Raw genomic sequence first — 20,906 nt, 5'->3', positions numbered from 1 at the left:
CACGCTCATTAATGTTTCCATGGCAACGGTCTTAAGCTTGCGCCGTAGCCCACAGAGCAGAGAAGGACAGCGGAGAGCAGCATTTCACAGAGCAGGCACACAGACAGAAACACACATGAATCAAATTACTCCAAAACAGGACTATAATGCTTGCGGGTCAAGCTTATTCTCACACACACATTCACAAACACATTCACGCTACACTGCATATTAAATAAAATAAGATATATTTTGCCACAAAGCACAGATTGAGCTTTCTGCAAAACAGCGCCATGGGGATCTGGTGGGGCAATGCCCCACGTGCCCCTAATGTAGAAACGCCACTGCACAGTAGTAAGCTAATATAAGGCTATTTAATATTCAGTTTATGTATCAGTGTTTCCCACAGGAAATGTATCACGCCAAAATCATTCATGTAGTCCTTAGTGTCACATTTGTTTTGAGCTGTCCTGTTGGTTTGAATGCGACTAAAAATACCCATGTATGTACCTGCCCCTTTTAATTTATATAATAACTATATCTATATTCTTTCACTTTGAATTGAAAAGCTATAAAACACTATATATACAGTATATTTACTAACCCTCAGCACAGATGATTAGCATTACATAATTGGTTTGTTATTGAATTGAAGGTGTTCCATGAAAAAATATGACATTTTGAGTTTTTTATTTGTTATTTGAATAGGTTTGCTCCTGTCGAGCTTGCATTTCTGGCAGAATATGCGAAGACTATGAACCTAGTTGCAAAGGCCCTTGATGAGAGACGAATGTGCAAATGGGGTGGAGGTCTACTTGAATTCCAATAAAGTTTGAGAAAAACATGCTCTTCGAGTTTGTTGTCTTTGACAGCATTATTATATTTTTGTATGACATTTTTTACCATGTCTTGGGCTCCATGTAGCACTCATCAGCTATTAAATTAAGCTTCTATTTCTTACAGTCGTGTCAATTATATTAAGTCCAACTAGTTTAGCTTTAAATGTTTTTATTTTTTATTTATTAAGGTTACTTTTTACTTTTATACTTTAAGTACATTTTAGAGCCTGTACTTTTTTACTTTTACTTGAGTAAAGAGGTTAAGTCGATACTTCAACTTTTACCAGAGTATTTTTAAACTCCAGTATCAATACTTCTACTTGAGTAACGAATGTGTTTACTTTTGACACCACTGAATTTAAGCACATTTTCCTACATATTGAGAAAATAATTCTTAAATCTTTTGGGTATATAGGCAAATGTACTTGTTTTAGTGTAGCTGTACTGATTTCAAGATAAATTGCCTAGCATATAGCTTCATTTCAAGATGATGGTCCTAGCATTTGCTGAATATAATTACATTTTTCTACATTTTGAGAAAATAATTCTTACATTTCTTTGTATTTAGGCAAATATACTTGTTTTTAGTGTAGCTTTACTGATTTCAAGATAAATTGCCTAGCATATAGCCTTATTTCAAGATGATGGTGCTAGGATTTGCTGAATTTAAGCACATTTTCCTACATATTGAGAAAATAATTCTTAAATCTTTTGGGTATATAGGCAAATGTACTTGTTTTAGTGTAGCTGTACTGATTTCAAGCTAAATTGCCTAGCATATAGCTTCATTTCAAGATGATGGTCCTAGCATTTGCTGAATATAACTACATTTTTCTAGCCTGACGATGTCATACTCATAATTCTAGTCAGAATATGAGTCTGATATCGCTCCATTGGGCTGTGATTATGGGGCGTGTTTCAACCGAACCAGGAGAAAAAATGCCTCTTCGCTCAATTGGTTACCTACAACTAGGGATGCACCGATACCGATATCGGTATCGGTGCCGATACTTCGTTAAAATACTCGTACTCGTACTCGTTTTTGAATTGCCGATACCAAGCACCGATACCACTCATCAGTATTTCACTGCATCAAACTGGCCGGGCTATGCTGACACAAAATGTGATTTATTGTCCTACCTGTCCTACCACTCTCTGCCAGACTAGTAAGTAACTTATTTGCCGTCTTGTGTTGCATTTGCTTGATGTTTGACTGTTAGGAAAGTTTGTCATAGTGTCAAAGTATTTCACTATACAGGTTTCGCTAAATTTAGCTGCTAGCATCTCGTTAGCGATTAGCAATTCCGTTGTGCTGCCTTAACGGCGATTTGGGCTCATTTTAAGATAAATGACGACGACAGGAGTAAGGCACAGTGTAAGATCTGCACTGCTACGGTGTGGGGGGGCGGAAAGGAAAGTACTTTGTTTAACACAAGCAATTTGATTAAACATCTGAAGACACACCATAGTGCTAAGTACACAGAGTTCACTGATGCTAGTGGCGCAAGACCGAAGCAACCAATCTTAACTGACGTCTTGCAAAAGAAAAAAACGCACACGCACACACAGAGAGAGGTAGAGAGAAAGACTGTGCCACATAGCTTAAGTGATTGTTTGTGTACTTGAGCAGGAGATTCTTCTGATCCTTTTGTAACTGAAATGTGCTCTTGTGCTAATCCAGTAATAGTTCTGTTCACTTTTTGTTAAGCAGACTGTGTTGTTAACTATGCAGCAAATTGAATTGCCTTTATCTGGTTATATTTGCATTTTGTCTCATGTGATGATATTGTCTGTTTGAAGGCTTTTTTTGTGTGTTAAAACCAGAAAGCTCTGTTAATTTTGTACTATAGGCTTGACATAATCTGTAGAGGATAAAATAAAATCTGCCTCCAAATTAATTGCACTTTCATGGAGACCAAATCTAAGAAGTATCGGTATCGGTACTCGGTATCGGCAAGTACACGAATAAAAATACTCGTACTCGTATCGGTTTGTAAAAAAGTGGTATCGGTGCATCCCTACCTACAACCAATCAGAACAACGTAGTATGTGACCAAAAACATCTTTTCGATTGACAAATGCCTTGATCGCGTTTCTCTGTTCCTCTTTCAAAATGAATGCACTGTCAATGTCTAAATGGACTCGAATCTATACATTTCAGCTCTCCAGCGGCAGCCATGTTTGTTGAAAACGAATTCAACTCGTGTGTTGGTGACGTGCTTGATTACGTTACTGTTGATGATCTGTCCATCATCGTATAAAGCCCGCCTTGACAATTTGATTGGTCCGGCAATTTCTGTCCGAAAATAATTTCTCCCCAATGGAGTAATGCCAGACCGAACTTCCCGACTTCAAATGTTGTGGGCGGGGCTAAGTTCGGTCTGGTATCCAGGCTAACATTTTTCTACATTTTGAGTAAATAATTCTTAATTTTTTTTGTATTTAGGCAAATATACTTGTCATTTATGTTGCTTTACAGATTTCAAGATAAATAGCCTGGCATTTAGACTCATTTCAAGATGATAGTGCTAGCATTTGCTGAATTTAGGCACATATTCCTACTTATTGAGAAAATAATTCTTAAATCTTTTGGGTATATAGGCAAATGTACTTGTTTTTAGTGTAGTTGTACTGATTTCAAGATAAATTACCTAGCATATAGCCTCATTTCAAGATGATGGTGCTAGCATTTGCTGAATATAAGCACGTTTTCCTCATTCACTTTAACCTGCTAAAGGATGATAAAGTCTGTTCTTAAAGCAAAAGTTTGACTTAGTTTAATACTGTCTTTGCACTGTATAGTATTTTGTCTACAGGAATACATAATGCTGTGCTGTGCTGTGCTTTAAAAAAAATTATAGATCAGAAGGACAAGATGCTTGAAATAAGAAATTCTGACTTTGACAAAGCAGTTTTGTACTTATAATGACTTATAATTAGGGATGGGTATCGTTTGGTTTTTATCCGATACCGGTACATAACCGATACTTTTAAAACGATACCGGTGCCTAAACGGTGCCGGAACCGATACTTTTATAAAAAATTAAAAAAATTACGATTGACGACATTTAAGAAAGGCTTTTTTTATTGCCAAATATATGAACTGTTTAAAGTAGATTATATATATATAAATAAATACAAAACACTTTTTAACTTAAAACTTAAATAATATATGAACTGTTAACAAAAGTTTAGACTATACTTAAATAAATACAAATAAATACAAAACACACACACACACTCTGTACACACACTACAGCTTCAATACTTCAGCAATTCTTTTGTAGAAATATCAGCATATTTGCCTTCTCCGGCAAAATGCGACACCTTTCCTGACTAATCGCATGACCTGCACAGGAGAAAACCCTCTCCGATGCTGTCGATGAGGCCTGTACACACAGATATGTATCTGAAAGTACACAATTAGGGGGATGGGTATCGTTTGGGTTTTTTCCGATACTGGTGCTAAACCGATACTTTTAAAACGATACCGGTGCCTGAACGGTGCCTGAACCGCAATTTTTTTTCTACAAATTGAACAATATATGAACTGTTTAAAGTATATTATAAATATAAATACATACAAAACACTTGGCTTCCAACTACAGCTTCAAACTATGAACATTATATTAAGTGTAAACAACAGTTTATAGTATACTTAAATAAATATAAATAAATACAAAAAACAGCTTCAAACTTCTTTTGCAAAAATATGAGCATATTGGCCTTTGGAGTCAAAAATGTATTATTTTGTTTGCATTTATTTCATGAAATTTCACCATTTTATGATTTGTTTATACCTATCTTTTCTATCTTGTTTATAGTTACTCTTGTTACTTGAACACACTGAGTACTAGAAAATGTGTACTGCCCCTTTAAGAGACTACCGTTGGTAGTATAGCTGTCATCTCCGTATATTTTTCAGTCTTCGGTTGCTGATCTGCCGTTGCCTCTGGCCTTCTCTCCCCTCTTTTCACGCAATTATTTTGTTGCATTTGCTGCACGTCGCGATGTTTGAATCTTTTTGTGCGAAATACAGCCACACTTTTAACCGTTTACCTTATTTTCTCTGTTAAAAGGTTGATGGCTAGTTTTGTTTGTGCTTGCCTGCTCTTTACTGTCATATCAGAACCGGTTCCAAGTCAACCGGTACCTACCCGGACTGAAATGCAACGCAGATTTCGGTGCTTCATTTCGGCATTTATCAGATAAGACTGTTGCTATGAAAACACCAATGAGCGTGAGCGACACAGGACAAAGTTTACATTGGGAGCTGGGGCAGTTTTACATGTGCCCCACAGAATCTGCCTAGCGACCGTGTTCAATTGGCTCAGGCACCGAAATGAAGCACCGAAATCTGCGTTGCATTTCGGTCCGGGTAGGTACCGGTTGTATTGGAACCGGTTCCATATTGGTACCGGTTCTCGGTACCCAACCCTACTTATAATTATGGCAATTCTAGTTTCAAGCATTAACGTGCTCAGAACCAGTAATAAAATCTCAGTAACAAGTAATAAAACCTTATTAAGATAATTAAGGACTGAAACACTTGAAGCAAGTGAAATGCTCTAACATAAAAAAATGCCTGGTAAGAAGAAATATCTTGTCAGACAAAAACAAGCATATATTGCCTTGATTGAAGATATTTCATCTTACTAAGATTTCACTTTTTGCAGTGCACACACAAGCACATTTAGATAGGGACAGAAACACATCCCTACTAGAAAATTATTTCACACAGGCATATATATATATCTACACACACACACACACACACATTTCCACTACTTGCTATATTTGAAATGTTAAACTGTACGTGCAGAGCACTGGATTCGTATGGATGAGAGATTATAGACTTTGGCTCTAATGATGGGAACAAATGGCAGTATGCCAAGCTGCCAGTGACCAAAAAAAACACACGCCAAGTACAATCACCCACGGGGAGTTTCATCCACTAATAGGTTGTGTGATAGATAGACAGTCTGTTTCCCCAGCCAAAACACACTGAGTGTATTTTTTCCCCTCTTCATTCCGGCGTCGGGAGAAGTGTTTGCCTTAAGGACGCGGCATAACTCCTGTAGCTTTTTTTTACGGAAAGGCTCCCCCTCAGATTGATGGGCCACTGAAGTATTCGGCGCCTCCCGTTCCTCAGCGGAGTCGATACCTCGCCGCTCGGAGCCCCTTAGTGGCTCAGAGTTATTGCTGACATTTACAGGCCTCGGGGATGATGGAGCCGAGGAGCTCAACGAGGCCCCGGCGAGTCAAAGCTCCCCTCTCATCCCACAGAGGCGCGTCAGGGTCGGTTAAATGAAGGAGGAGAGGGAACCGGAGGACATGGAAATCTCCGGAAAAAAAATAACAGTTTTTTTCTAACAGCTAGAAAATAAGTGCCGAATCAGGGGTGAGGCGGTATTAAAGGATAAGGAGTAAAAAGGAAATGGACCATGCACCCTACACAGACCATCGTCACCCATGGACTCATAATGAGGTGCCTAGCCAGCCTCAGAAGCCCCCGAAAACCACTGTCTCAGCACGCTTTAATCGCATCGCTAAACAGCCGTGAGCCCAGGCTGAACTAGCTGTGCCTGAGATAATGCGTCTCTCAGAGGGATCAAGAGGGGACATTTAGTGCCACACTAAAAACAAAAAAACATCAATGGCTAGCCTCCCGTGCGCTCCCACACGCTCACCGTAGTTAAGCTGAAGGGTTTAAGTGAGCACACACAGTAGCTCTTCCCTGCCCTCTCCTCTCTCTGTCTGTTTTTTTTAACCCAGGGCAAAGCCACGACATGGCAACCCCCAGCACCCCCCCCCCCCCCCCCCCTCATTTTGTTATTAATGTTTATAGTGCCACAGCACCACGCCCACTGATTTATTTTATTCACACATACACACGAGAGAGAGAGGGAGAGAGAGAGAGAGAGGGAGAAAGAGAGAGAGAGAAGAGAGACAGGGAAAAAGAGAGAGAGAGGGGAGAGAGAGAGGGAGAGAGAGAGACAGAGGGAGAAAGAGAGGGAAAAAGAGAGAGAGAGAGGGAGAAAGAGAGAGAGAGGGAGACACATCCATAATGCATAAGGTTTGTCTCTCTCTACATGAATGGCTGTATTCATGAATGCATCCTCCATCATGAGACGTGTGCATGTCTAATGTAAATTGGCACCAGAGTTAAAAATTCCCACGGTGTGAGAAAACAAAAACAAAATATATATATATTTTGGCACTCAAGAGCGCAACAAACTACGTTTGTGGGAAATGATCCTTAAAATATATTTGCCCCTCCAGCAAGTATCTCATTAATGTCATTTTTTTCCCCAAGCCAAGTCTTGATGGATTGAGAGTGCAGTACAGAATCCCCATGAAGAACAACTACACCACGCTGTTAACAATTTCTACCTATGGATCTACATCCTACTGACATATACATATCTTATCACTCGCATCTACAGTATGTGATCTAATCACTATACTACACATTTAAAAAAAGGGACAATACCGAGAAGTTCTGGAAACTTTGGAACATTTGTAAGACCTGGAGAGAACAACGGTAATTGTTAGTATTGACATTTAAGTTTTTGAGTGGAAATAAAAAATAAACTATGCCTCATCACAGCTAACCTATCCGTAGAGTAATTTCTACAATGGAGGCAACACAAACTAAAAAAACTAGACGCTGAAAAAAAACCTTGATCCAGAGCTAAACATTACCCTCCATCACAGTAATCCAAGCAACTACCATTGTCGTCACTGTGGAAACAGAAGAAAGTGCTTCTTAGCACAGCACAAATAGGAAGATGTACACACACGCACACACACACACACTAGCAGAAAATGAGAGCAACTGAAATGCAAACCCCATGAAAAGGCTCAGACATTAAACTTAAGAAACCCAATCCCCTCGAAAGATAGACACACTCTAAATAATCATGTACTGCAGTCCTGTGTGACCTTGTACTGTCTAACATCATGAATACTGTGAAACACATATGCATGTGGAGTGTATCATTGGTGGAGCCTAAATCTAGGACAGAGGCTGTCTGTGAATGGAGAATTCCCACTGAACAACAAGCTAGTTCCTATTTATATAACTTCCTCTTTTTTTCCTCTCACACTAACAAACATACAGTAAAGCTCAGTTCTCAACACATGGGGATATGAGAACGAATCATTCTCTTGCAAAGAGCAAAATACAGATACTTGATGACTTGATGTCACCTTCTCCAGCATTGTAGGCCAGGATGGAGCGGGTTCTCATCTGCCGGCCCTCGGTGGTCTTGCTGGAGCAGGTCTGGGAGCAGGAGGACCAGGACGTCCAGGGCGTGAGGGCGCAGTCGCTGGGGCAGGGGACGTCACAGCCGACTGACCCGGGGGCAGTCGCCTCACTGCACAGGCCTGTATCCACTGGGTCACCTGCTGTGGGTTTAAGTGAGCACACACAGTAGAGTTTTTAAGAGTTGTTTTTCCACTGCACAGGCCTTTATCCACTGGGTCACCTGCTGTGTGCACAGTGCAGGACAATGCTGAATTGGATGAACTGAACCTGCTCGATTACATTTTTTGATAACAAAAAAAAAAACATTTCAAAGAAACACACTGTATGTCTAAGCTATTATAAGTCGTTGGTAATGTCATAATGAACATTTATTAAAGAAAATGGCATTGATGAATTCTGGTATATACCTGGTCGAAAGTGGTCAACACATGCCAACAAATGTAGCTATTAAGTTTGGTTTATAGTCATAACGGTTGTAAGAGTTTTTAAGAGTTGTTTTCATTTAATTTTTGCTTTTATAACTTTTTGACTATTGTCAAACATGATTTGTCATGTCAGGAAACCCCTCTCTAGATGCGTGTTCCTGCTCCAGTTTGCCTAGCTATGTTTCCTCTTCTGGTAGCTAACGTCTGTATCCTAGCAACCCAGAAAACGTATAGCCAGTCCCCCCAGGATTTCGCGGGCCTTTTTTGTGATAGTTGCGGCCTAAAATTACTGATTTCACGGGGGCTTTTCCAACAAGTTGCGGTGAAAGTTGCGGTGTTTTTTAGGTGTTTGTTGCGATGAAATTGCGGGAGCAAGTGAAAGTTGCGATAAAAGTTGCGAATTTCCCTCTTTGTAATTATAATTGAGTTATTTGTTGAAAAATAAAGAATTAATAAAGAAACATTCTTTAAAAAAAAAAACATTGAGAAATGGTCCTCTAAATAACCTTACCAACATGCCAAACTAAAGATTACCAGGACTACAAAAATGTAGCATAATAGGCTGTTCTGCCCTCTGCTTATTTAGGTCAAAAAATGTATATTGCTTGAATTGTTGTTATGGAAACGAACACAGTATAGTAACAGACTTTTACTTTGACATCATTCAAATGTTCGTCTCGTGGGAATGGCAACAGCTGTTAGACAGTTATCTAGAAACATAGCTAGTTATGCTATGTTATGCTAAACACGTAGGGGGAACAGTACATAGGATTTACTTATCCACAACGAAGTGCACCTGTTGGTATTACAAAAGGACCACAAGTAAGACTGAATAAAATGTTATGAATATCTCAGCCTTCACATAAAACGGAAAAAAAAACAGCCTGTGTCACTTTGATCTGTTTCGTCACCTGACGTCCTGCCTGCGTTTCTGCCGTTCTCATTCTATGCTTATCAATCTGTTTTGCTATCCTTGTTGATTTATTTTATCCGTACAGGTGTTTATGTTGTTCAATTTCATATATTAATTTAAAGTCGTCCAATTTCAAGTAATCCATTCTTTTACACTAGCTGCTACCTTATCTTCAATCCAAAAGTAATGTTAAATCTCCATGGCAACAGCTCTCGAGGGTTTGGGAAATAATCGGATTTATTGCTTCCTTCATTATTCACAGCAAAATAAATAATGTTCATTACATTTCATAGATATATTACCAGACTCTATGTAAAAAGGGCCACGCACACCTTGCGGAAAATTATAAAAAATTGAAGCCAGATCTATTTCGGAATCTTCAGTGTGGACATGGGCTGTGTTCAATATCCATGTCTGGTGTAGCCATTATCATTGTTTACAACGGATTAGAACTCTGCTAGTGTCTGCACCGTGTCCACAGGGCAGAATTTCTGCCCTTGGTGTAGCGGAAGGGAGAAAGTTGTGGGAGACGACAATAATTTGTCAAATTTGCGGGAAAGTTGCGGTGATGTGTTAAAATTGCAACGTCGCACTGAATTCGCGGGGAATCGTTGAATTTGCGTGAATTGGTGCGATCGCAACATCGCAACTTCCTGGAGGGTCTGTATAGCTACCAGTCCTCTGTTCAACACCACAGAGAATGAAGTGGTGGCTCTATAAAATAATGAGTCCAATGGACTTCTTTTGCAACATATTCTTCTAATCGATTAAGAACATCATTTATTAGTTAGAGGCTCAGCGGCAAAAGAAATCATGCAATCATAGGATCATAGAAAAAGATGGAAGAACGTAATCAATCCTTTATAGGCTACTGAGCCTAACAACACATACGGCTTAAGGTTCTACAGGCTTCTGTGGTGCTTTAAAGCTGTTGGTTACTCTATGGTTGGAGTTGTTCACGGTCACAGGTCTACAGAATAGCAATTATAAATGTAAGACTCAGTGATGCCCACTTCATTTCATGGGCATAAACCTGGTTGACTGTCAAAAAGCATAGAATATATTATGTGAGGATACCGACTATAAAAATCTCCATTCAAATTAAAATAGATCACACAGCATTTTAATCCTTCTTTTAAAAAAATTAATCTCAAACCACACAGAAACCAGAAACAGTTTCATTTCTGCAATGTGAACTTGAATGTACCCACTGTGGTGTTGTGATTTCACATTAGAACGCACGCTGGTTTGGCAAATGAAGGCCATGTGTCTGTACATAAGGAATATTTCTTCGACTGCACGCTGCGCTTTAGATTAAATACTTTATCTGGATCTAGAAATAGGCCGAGACAGTGACTAGAAGTCCTCCGAGGCTTGGGCCATTTTACACTGGCGCATCAATAATGCATGAGCTATCTGCACATCGACAGTAAGTGGAGCCTTTGCCCACATGTGCACTATGTGTGCTTTTAACACATCACACCACGCAAGGGGCTGCCCTCACTCCGACTTTAACCATTTCCAATATGGGAAACCAAACCACACACCTACACACACACCTACACACACGCACACGCACATACCCACACACACAACCACACACACACACCCACACACACACCCACACAACCACACACACACACACACACACACACACACACACACACACCTACACACACACCACAGATATTATTGGTTCTCATTGGGTTTTTGGTCTTGTTCTATTTCGGTGCGTTTTTTGGGACGGTTTGACCGAGTCACTGGTGGTTAATGGCTTTTGATGAGACGTGGTTGTGCTTTCCAGAAAGGCACTTGATGAATATTCATCGCGATAATCACTATGGCCGCCGGTGCTTATGGGAACGATCACAAGTGAGAGCCAATATAGCCGTTCATTTACAGGCACTCAGAACATGAGGGAGCAGATGCGGTCTGAAAGAGAGGGAGGGAGGGAGAGAGAGAGAGGTAGAGGGAGAGAAAAGGAGAGAAAGAGATTGAGAGAGATAAAGGGGGTCAGGGGGAGAGAGAGGGCAGTGAGCAAGAGAGAGAGAGGGAGAGAGAGAGAGAGAGGGAAAGACAGAGAGAGAGAGAGAGAGAGAGAGATAATGTGTTTGTGTGTGAGAGAGATATCATGAGTCTAAGCACAGCCTGTGAGAGAAGCCATTCTCTACCTTAATGGACAACAACAACAACCACGAAAGAACAATAAATATCAATACGGAGGTATGGCAGACACTGAGGTTTTTTTCTATATTGACGGCAGACACTCAACCATATTTACATCGATCCATTTGTTTGCACTGGGGCTGTTTGTGGTGCTATTTTATATACTATGTGGGCTCTAGTCGCATGGAGAGAAGGCTGTGCCAGACACCAAGTCCAAAAAAAACTATGAGCCAATCCATTCTCATCTGGGCACCCCAAAGGATCAATCGAGCCTCAGTCTCCCCATTAGGGAGGCCGCAGGGAGAGGGGGGGGGGGGGGGTGCAAACCAGAAGCTCTGCCTGAAAACCATCCATTCTCATGTTTCAATGCATGCCACTGCAGTACCTGAACGTGAGCAGTATCAATAACAACGTGAGTTTTTGTCAAACTAAACTCCATTATAGCCTTCAGTCTGTGATCCTCCTTCACCCCATGGACACTTGGATGTCTTTGCGGTAATTCAAGGTTTTTCTGTGCGTTAGGCACAATCATTTCTTCTCGGATGTCTTTTTTTAATCGAGTACTTGCAAAACACCAGTTGCTGGGTTAAGTGCATTCCATCGAGTGTGCTGAGAGCGGTGTGCAAGTCAAACAGAAATGAATCGAGGAAAGTGATGCTGTATCCGTTTCTCCCAAGTCTTAATGTGGTGCAGTCATGGGAGGGGGGGAAACACCCAAGTTCAGAGGGGCCTGACTAACTTGATGGGCCGTGAGGCGCTGAGTTTGATTTAGTGTAAGTAGTCTTTAATTGCACGGCGAGGGAGGATGAGGGGCAGTACTCAGCCATGCTGAGGCAGGGGAAAGTTAACGATGGAGAGAGAGAGAGAGAGAGAGAGAGAGAGAGAGAGAGGGAAAGAGAGAGAGAGGGAGAGAGAGAGAGAGAGAGGGAGAGAGGGAGAGAGAGAGAGAGGGAGAGAGAGAGAGAGAGCGAGGGAGAGAGGAAGAGAGAGAGAGAGAGAGAGAGAGAGAGGGAGGGAGTAAGACATGGTGTCCGGCGGGACTGACTAACGACTGTGATGAATCGTGGGGATGTCGGATAGCTTCTCCGTCACTGTCCCAATCCCATGTAATGCGTAAGCAAGATGGAGGGTCACCTTCAGCTTACTTGCACTTTCTTCGAAAGATAAAGTGAGACAAGACCATCATTAGCTCCAATGCACACAGGTCAGTGCGATAAAGGATTTGGCATCCTTCGGGAGAATCTCACCCAAGGACGAGAGATTAAAACCAGGGACGGTCCCGCTTAAGCATTTGAGTTGTGAGGAGAGTACAAATCCCACATAACATATTTCATTGTTTAAGCACCACCATTATTAGACAAACGTTCACATAGCTCTTTGTAATAAACAATAATTGAATGTACTATGTGCACAACATTGGATTTACTAAATATTTGATAAAGGTATAGCTGTAATAATGTAACCTTATTCCTTATTCATAATGGTTATACTTCAGAAGGAAAAAAACGAGCTCATGGACCAAACCATCCCCTTGAGTTCTCATTAAAGGTGTAATTAATTGACTGGTTTGCAAACAAAGCCTTGAACAAATAGAGTACAGCGTGCAGACGTTAAATGAACCATGTGGTCTCTTACCATCGCTGTTAACACACTGGACTTGGGGGAGCTGCATGCCTGGCCCACACTCCAAGTTGTCGGCCGGGATGCACTCCTCCAGCTTGAGTAGCTTCCAGTTGTAGCAGCTGGGGTCTTCGCAGGGAATGGCCTCCACCAGGTGTGGACAGCTGCCCATGCCGCCGGTGGGGTAGTTGGTGATCGCACGTTTCCTAAGCTTGAAACCTGCGAAAAAAATAGGATCGTTGTGTGAACGGACAACATCAGCGAGTAAACGCTGAAGGCTTTTTGGATGCATTCATTAAAGAGGTATAGCGGAATTTTTGTGTTAATCTAACAAGCTTACTGGGGAACAGCCAACAGACTTGCTCTGCAAACACCAACAAACATCACATCTGGCACTGATAAGAGGCAGCTAGCTTCTGCATTGAGCTATTTTGAATTTAAGTATTTTTGATACATTTGGCGAAGTCATTCTGTAAAAGTCATTCTGTTTCATAGATTTCGACATGACCCATCTCATCAAAATTAATTTGAGGATGAATACAAACTGTCTGCCCTAAAAATGCTCAAACCCTCCCTACTGTTGCTTTAAATATTTTAACAAACTGTTGCTCAACGCTCAGCGCGACACACTTCAGCCTTCTTCTGGAAGCACTTAAGTGTCCGTGTTACCTGAAGGAGATTCTTCAGGAGAAAAAAGAGTGCAGCGTTGAGTGTTAATTTTAAATAGATTGTGTAATAACAACGTTCCTTATCTGTTCAGTGACACTAATGATACACAACGTCTTTCCAGGGACCCGCCATCCCACACCTTCCTGTCACTGATTATTACCGAAGACAGAAATGTGAAATGTCCCCAGCAGCTTTCAGGTACACGACATGCAAATGTTTGAGACAAATTAAAGGGAAAAAAGGAGGGAATTACAAGACAGAATGAAAAAGCTGTCAAAGGCACGACTGTAATGACATGGCTATGCCTATATAAGTTCCAGTGACTCAAATGGCTACCTATTCAGCCACCTTTGTCTGAACATGCAATTACTAGCACAATATGTGAAAGAAAAATCAGCCTCAGCCAGTTAGCAGCGCACACAAAATTGAGTGCTCTCCCCGACCTGGCATTAACACAATCTACAGTCCAGCATGAACACGTCCTCCTCCTCCTGGCATTAACACAATCTACAGTCCAGCACGAACACCTCCTCCTCCTGCCATTAACACAATCTACAGTCCAGCATGAACACGTCCTCCTCCTCCTGGCATTAACACAATCTACAGTCCAGCATGAACACCTCCTCCTCCTCCTCCTCCTCCTGGCATTAACACAATCTACAGTCCAGCATGAACACCTCCTCCTCCTCCTCCTCCTCCTCCTGCCATTAACACAATCTACAGTCCAGCATGAACACCTCCTCCTCCTCCTGGCATTAACACAATCTACAGTCCAGCATGAACACCTCCTCCTCCTCCTCCTCCTCCTGCCATTAGCACAATTTACAGTCCAGCACGAACACCTCCTCCTCCTCCTCCTCCTCCTCCTGCCATTAGCACAGTCTACAGTCCAGCATGAACACCTCCTCCTCCAGCATGAAAACAGAAAGAGCCTCGGCGGGGGCCGTTTCTCACCTTTCTTTCCCTGTTGGTCGTTACAGTTCTCGAAGGTGCAGGGGCCCCAGGCTCCCCACGGCGACACTTCACACTCGATGGGGCAGGGGATGTGGCATTGCTGGGTGGTGTTTGGCACTGGGGCGGTGCAAAGCTGAGGGTCCACCGGCTGAGAGGCTGGGGGGAGGGGAGGGGGGGAGAAACGGACATGTTGGATGTTATCACAGTTTCCCTCATTCTAGCTGCTGTAGTGTGATGAGATAGCGGAGGTCTTTACGGCAGCGTCAGTGTCAGTGAAAAGCAAACATACATGAAGACGCATAAGCAGAATGAAGGAGAACTTGGTCCTAGACTGGTGCATATGGTATGAACTAACAAAAAAAAACAGGGCAAGATGTTAATTGTTTATTATTTATAGTGAATTGTTAGACACGCCAAAGCACGATCTTTCCACACAGATGTCAATAAGTACTGCAAGTCAGAGAGAAAATAGTCTTGTATTTGCTTCCTACATCTGATTTTTTGTCTTGTTTTTGTTTTTGAGAGATGCGATTCGCTCCAAACAAAGGCGTCAACAGAAACAAGGAGCTCTGTCTTGCAAGGGCGCTGTACATTTTTCATAGCTTTCCCGAGACTCTGAGCTCGGTAATGAACTACATTTAGAACTGAGGAGCACAGATATTTGCCTCTGAAAGGTGTCTCTCTTCCTCGGTGTCACTGCCAAGGTGTTCCAGCGATGAGTCTGCTGACGTGACGCTCGGATTCACATCAAACCAAATCACACCCTGCCACTTAAAAGACATCAGTGCCTATCGCAATGTGTGAGATCCCTGATGACTGCTCTCATGAGGTTTTTTTCTCGGAATATCTCTGCATATCTCTTTTTCTCTTTACCCCCCCCACCCCAACATGCACACACGTACAAATTTAGAAACATAAAAATGGCTGGTCCCTGTTGCCTGGTTTCTGTTGCCGTTCTTGTGTAAGCACGACAAAACAGCGTGAAGGAGATCTCTGGCTCCAAAGGGAGCGGAAGCAAGGCGCCTGATAGCGGAATAATTACAAGATTATCCGCAGTGTTCCTGACTGAATAGGGCCTAAACTCGTAGGTGAAACATTCAAGCTTCACTCGTGTCTGATCGGCAGTCAGATTTACTCACCAGTTTGCCGGTTTATATTGTTTATCTGCCAGATGGTACAGACCTCCTACTAAGAGAGTTTCTCCATCTAATTAAAACTTGTGAATGCCACACGCACACACACACACACTCTCTCTCTCTCTCTTTCTTTCTGTCTTACTCTCTCTCACACACACTCTCTCTCTCACACACACACACAGACACACACACACACACACACACACACACTCTCATTCTTTCTGTCTTGCTCTCTCTCACATACACTCTTTCTCTTTCTCTCTCATACACACACACACACCCTCTCATTATTTCTGTCTTTCTCTCTCTCACACACACTCTCTCTCTCTCACACAGACACACACTCGCACACACAAACACACACACACACACTCACACACTGAGATGGGAATATCCTATCTGCTTGACATTGTGAGTTACTTTCCCTCTGTTGTATATGAAAGGCCTGCAGCAGCCTCTTGTCCCCTTGTCAAAACAGAACGATGATGAAGACGGCTGACTGCGATAACACAATCACACTTTGGTATCGGCAAAATCAGTCGGGCTGATGTCTCTTTCACCGTCTATGGTGCATGGGGTGAGGCTCTCCGACACCCTGCTGTGACTTTAATACCCATTTCTTATATCTTCATTCAAGTAAACACACACACACACACTCACACATACACACACACTCTCATTCTGAGCTTTAATACCCAGCTCTTATATCTTCATTCAGCATTCAACACAACCGCTGCTGAACTGAACCAGCAGTTGCAGTACGCATATGAGGTCATGACGCGGGCTGCAGTTAATTGACCAATCAGAGAGGGGCAAGACACCAGACAGTGAACTAGCACAGCAAACAGATCACATGGCAGAGCAACGGAAGGTGCCGACACTGAACGGGATGCAATTAGTCCAAATTGCCGTAGGTAATCACCGGATTGCCAAAATGTACTCTGATGGCTGGGAAAAACATGTTGTGTTTACGGCATAATGATAATCACACACTTTGGTGGAAGCATACAAATAACAGACTAAAATGGCAAGTAGACATATTTTGTCCTGCAGGGGTGAATTTAGTGATTTTAATAATACCTCAAAATGCATTGGAAAGTGTTTTGGTTTCTCTCTGAGGGAAAAGTACTTTGCATTTAAAAGTCATTGGAGTGTCTTTGGGAATTAGTGAGACAAAAAAAAAAACACACCATCACCCTGCTGTCTTACTGCAACAACGCCTCAAAGAGCCGACACACATGTAATGAGCTCTCCATGGACAAACAATGGCAAACAAACACAAGCACCGCCCCAGTGCTGTATGTAAATCACTGGTATCCTTGGCATTTGAACAGATACTGCAGAAGAAGGTCATCCAGAAGAAGAGGCCACGGGAGCATTGAGCATTCATGACAATGACGCAAAAGAGGAGAAGAGATGAGAAGAGTCAAAAAGAGATGAAGGAGATGAGAACAGAAAAGAGACAAAGAGGCTAAGAGAGAAGAGAAGAGAAGAGAAGAAAAGAGAGAAGACGAGAGAAGGGAAGAGAAACATCTAGAAACGGTCTAGTATGTCACATTTATACTATTATTATTATTTATTCTGCTTACCTGTAATCTCATAGCTGATGGAGAGAAGAGGAGGAGCACTGGGCTTCTGGTTCCCTTGTGGCTGACCCTCTGCAAAAACAACACAATAAAGTGGATGCATGAATAAAGGGAAAGATCAGACAAACCACCAAGGAAAAGATAAAACCATCTCCAAAACTTTAAAGAACTTTAAAGAACTGCTGCAATAAGGGTCTTGGGGTTAAGCCAGCTGTCGGGCGAGAGAGGCAGCCTCTGGTCCCCTGTCGAAGGGGGGCTCTGACACACAAGGCTAGACATCCAGCCAACCACACACACATCCAGCCAACCACACACACAACTACACACATACACACACAACTACACACAGCTCTGGGGGAAAAAAGAAACAGTCTGCTACAATGTTAGCGGATGGCTATAGATCCCAAACAAACACACGCATCCACTCTCGCACACACACACACGCACGCAGACACACACACTTCTCACACTTGAGCAGGTATCTCTCCTGGGCAGCAGCCGCCCTTTGCAGTGACAGCAGCAGCAGTGGGCATGTTTATGCATCAGAGCGGCGGAGTTAGTGGATAGTCCCTCTGCTCTGCCACACACACACACACACACACACACACACACACACATACAACGCCCCTGTGTAAGTTAGTGGATAGTCCCTCTGCTCTGCCACAGTGGAGATTACCCCCTGATGAAATGAGAAGAATCCTGCATTCCACTGATAAGCGCAGACACACACACACACACACACAACGCCCCTGTGTAAGCGGAGGCCTTTAAACCGTGATTCTACACGGCTTGTTTTAAATTACTCATCCATCTTTACCTCCTATCGGCATTAATGTGTGTTTGACATGCGTGTTGAGAAAATCTCCTCAAAAGCAGGTCACTATGCCATGGGAAGCCAGCTGGCCTCTAGCAGGATCAATGGGTCAGGTGCATCCAGAGCAAAAGGCTGAGGTCAAAGACATAAAGACGTGTGTGTGCACAGGCATGTGTATGTGGGTGCATACATGTGTGTATTTACATGTGTGTGTGTATTTGCATGTGTGTGTGTATTTGCGTGTGTGTGTGTGTGTGTGTGTGTATTTGCATGTGTGTCCCAAGCTGTCTGTCCAGTAACTCTCTGCATGCATTTAATCCTGCCCGTGGATTAAGTCTCTCTGTTCTCTGCTCACAGTGATGTCTCAATAGAGAGTAGGCTGCACTTCATTTACATTTAAACAGCTTTGCCGTACATTCTAGGGCCTCCCCCAAACCCATGTATTTACGAGGCCGTCAGCATGGGAAATCTTCCTCCCCGCTCCTCCTCTTCCTCCCCGTTCCTCCTCTTCCTCCCTGTTCCTCCTCTACAGCTCTATTATCAGCTCCTACATCCACCTCGCCCCGCACTGACACAGACCCGCTGTGACAGGCCATTATTCCAAAGGGCGGAAAACACAGATTTCCTCCTTTTTCCCCCCGTCAAACCTGTCAGGTCAGAGCCCGCCAGGTGAAGTTTGGCTGATTGATGACCTACAAGCTGATCGGAAGTGAGTCACGGTGCTGATGGTTACCGGGTATGGTTACATCATTGGCATTGCTGTGTTGTGTGTGTCGTGTGTGTTGTGTTGCGTCGTGTGTGTTGTGTGTGTTGTGTTGTGTCGTGTGTGTCGTGTGTCTTGTGTGTGTTGTGTGTGTTGGGTGTGTTGTGTGTGTCGTGTGTTGTGTGTGTTGTGTGTGATGTATGCGTTGTGTGTGTTGGGTGTGTTGTGTGTCTTGTGTGCGTTGTGTGTGTCGTGCGTTGTGTGTGTTGGGTGTATGGTGTGTGTCGTGTGTTGTATGTGTTGCTCTACACAGGTGCGATCTACCCACCCCAGAGGGCTCTTCCTGTTTCCTGCATCAGATAAACTGGCTTTTACAGGTGGATGTAGAACCTAGCTGTGACATGCTTGTGTCACTTCACAAGTGCCTTTCTGTAGAACCTCTGGGCATCAACATCTAGCAACACCCTCTCAGAAGAAAACTAATTTGTGGAATTTAAATTAAAAAAAAAATCAATCTTCATGAATCTTTACCTTTGTCTTTATGAATCATTCATAATTTATAAAATTTGTAATTGTTCTGTGAGTGAGTACTGTATATTAAAAACACAGAGTAAACAGATCGGACGCATATAAACCATTAATAATGTGATGTATATGGGTACAGAAGAAAACTGGGCTTATTCCTTTCATTTACATGTAATTTTCTGATTTATTTGCTGATAAAAGTCTCTGATCTGAAGTGTAACTTCAGTTCAACTGTTCAGGTGAATAAGTGTACCTGGAGTAGAAAAAAAGGTTAAAATTAAATAAAAAATAAATAAAAAAGGTTTTCTAAAAATTGCTTGGAGTGGCAGAACCCAGCTGGTTTAGACAATAAAGGCTTAACTTGAATTAAAATGCCCAGATTTTTCTTTGTCTACTTCACCTTCAAAAGTAAATTACAAAAGCATCAAGGGTAAGTTGGAGCTAAAAGGAAACAATGATTTATGGAGTAATTCCTTGCAGAGAACCCAAGAAGAAACAGTGTGAGTGTATATCACTGTGAATCACAAGTACTGGAAATAGGGAAAGAGGACACATACTCACACACACACCCTCTCTCTCTCTCTCTCTCTCTCTCTCACACACACACACACACCCTCTCTCTCTCTCTCTCTCTCTCACACACACACACACACACACACCCTCTCTCTCTCTCACACACACACACACACACACACACACATACACACACCCTCTCTCTCTCTCACCGTCCGTTCTACAGACTGCCCTTTTACCTTTCACACTCCCCATCAGTTCTAAAGACTGCCCTTTAACATGGAAGTCACCTAATAAACACAGTTAACACAAGGTGCTGTAGAGCATGTAGAGGCTGGCAGGTCCCATTTTAACATCTGTATATGAATAATGCATGATACATGGAATACATTTGTCTTTTCATCGTCCGTGTTCTATCAGCAAAGGTCTCCTGTATTGAACTTAACATACAATACATTTGTGTCAACCGCAGTAGAAGACCTGCTTGAGATCCCATCACTATATGAGCAGCACAACCTCTGGAGGACATAAAGCTGATCCAGCCGCTGCGCTGTGTGGTGTGAGTATTTGAACATAGCACACAATACATTTGCTGTGTGGTGTGAGTATTTGAACATAGCAAACGATACATTTGCTGTGTGGTGTGAGTATTTACATCCTGCTGTGACCTTGCATTTCTCCCTGGCCAAATACCACATCCTGGTACAGACGACACTCGGATACTAGATGTAAGCTGAGTCTTCATAAAATTCTGACACTGGAAGTTCCTTTGCGGTTCCCTTTGAGGGAGGCCA

The 20,906-nt window shown here is 42.4% G+C and overlaps 1 protein-coding gene across 2 annotated transcripts in view; it reads right to left on the bottom strand.

Annotated features, from left to right (window-relative positions):
* The window catches only part of LOC105891773 (thrombospondin type-1 domain-containing protein 7A), a 105,752-nt gene that overhangs the window by 43,997 nt on the left and 40,849 nt on the right, over positions 1 to 20,906 (bottom strand). For both annotated transcript variants that reach the window (XM_031575635.2, XM_031575636.2), the window contains exons 5-8: positions 17,561 to 17,629; positions 14,836 to 14,991; positions 13,228 to 13,431; positions 8,031 to 8,228 (exon numbers count right to left, since the gene is read on the bottom strand). In XM_031575635.2, the coding sequence (XP_031431495.1) occupies positions 8,031 to 8,228; positions 13,228 to 13,431; positions 14,836 to 14,991; positions 17,561 to 17,629 (627 nt within the window). The remainder of the gene's footprint in view (positions 1 to 8,030; positions 8,229 to 13,227; positions 13,432 to 14,835; positions 14,992 to 17,560; positions 17,630 to 20,906) is intronic.

Source organism: Clupea harengus, chromosome 11 (assembly GCF_900700415.2).
Source record: "Clupea harengus chromosome 11, Ch_v2.0.2, whole genome shotgun sequence".
NCBI classification, from domain to species: domain Eukaryota; kingdom Metazoa; phylum Chordata; class Actinopteri; order Clupeiformes; family Clupeidae; genus Clupea; species Clupea harengus.
Note: the sequence above shows the minus strand (reverse complement) of the source record. Positions and strands in the feature narration are given on the sequence as shown.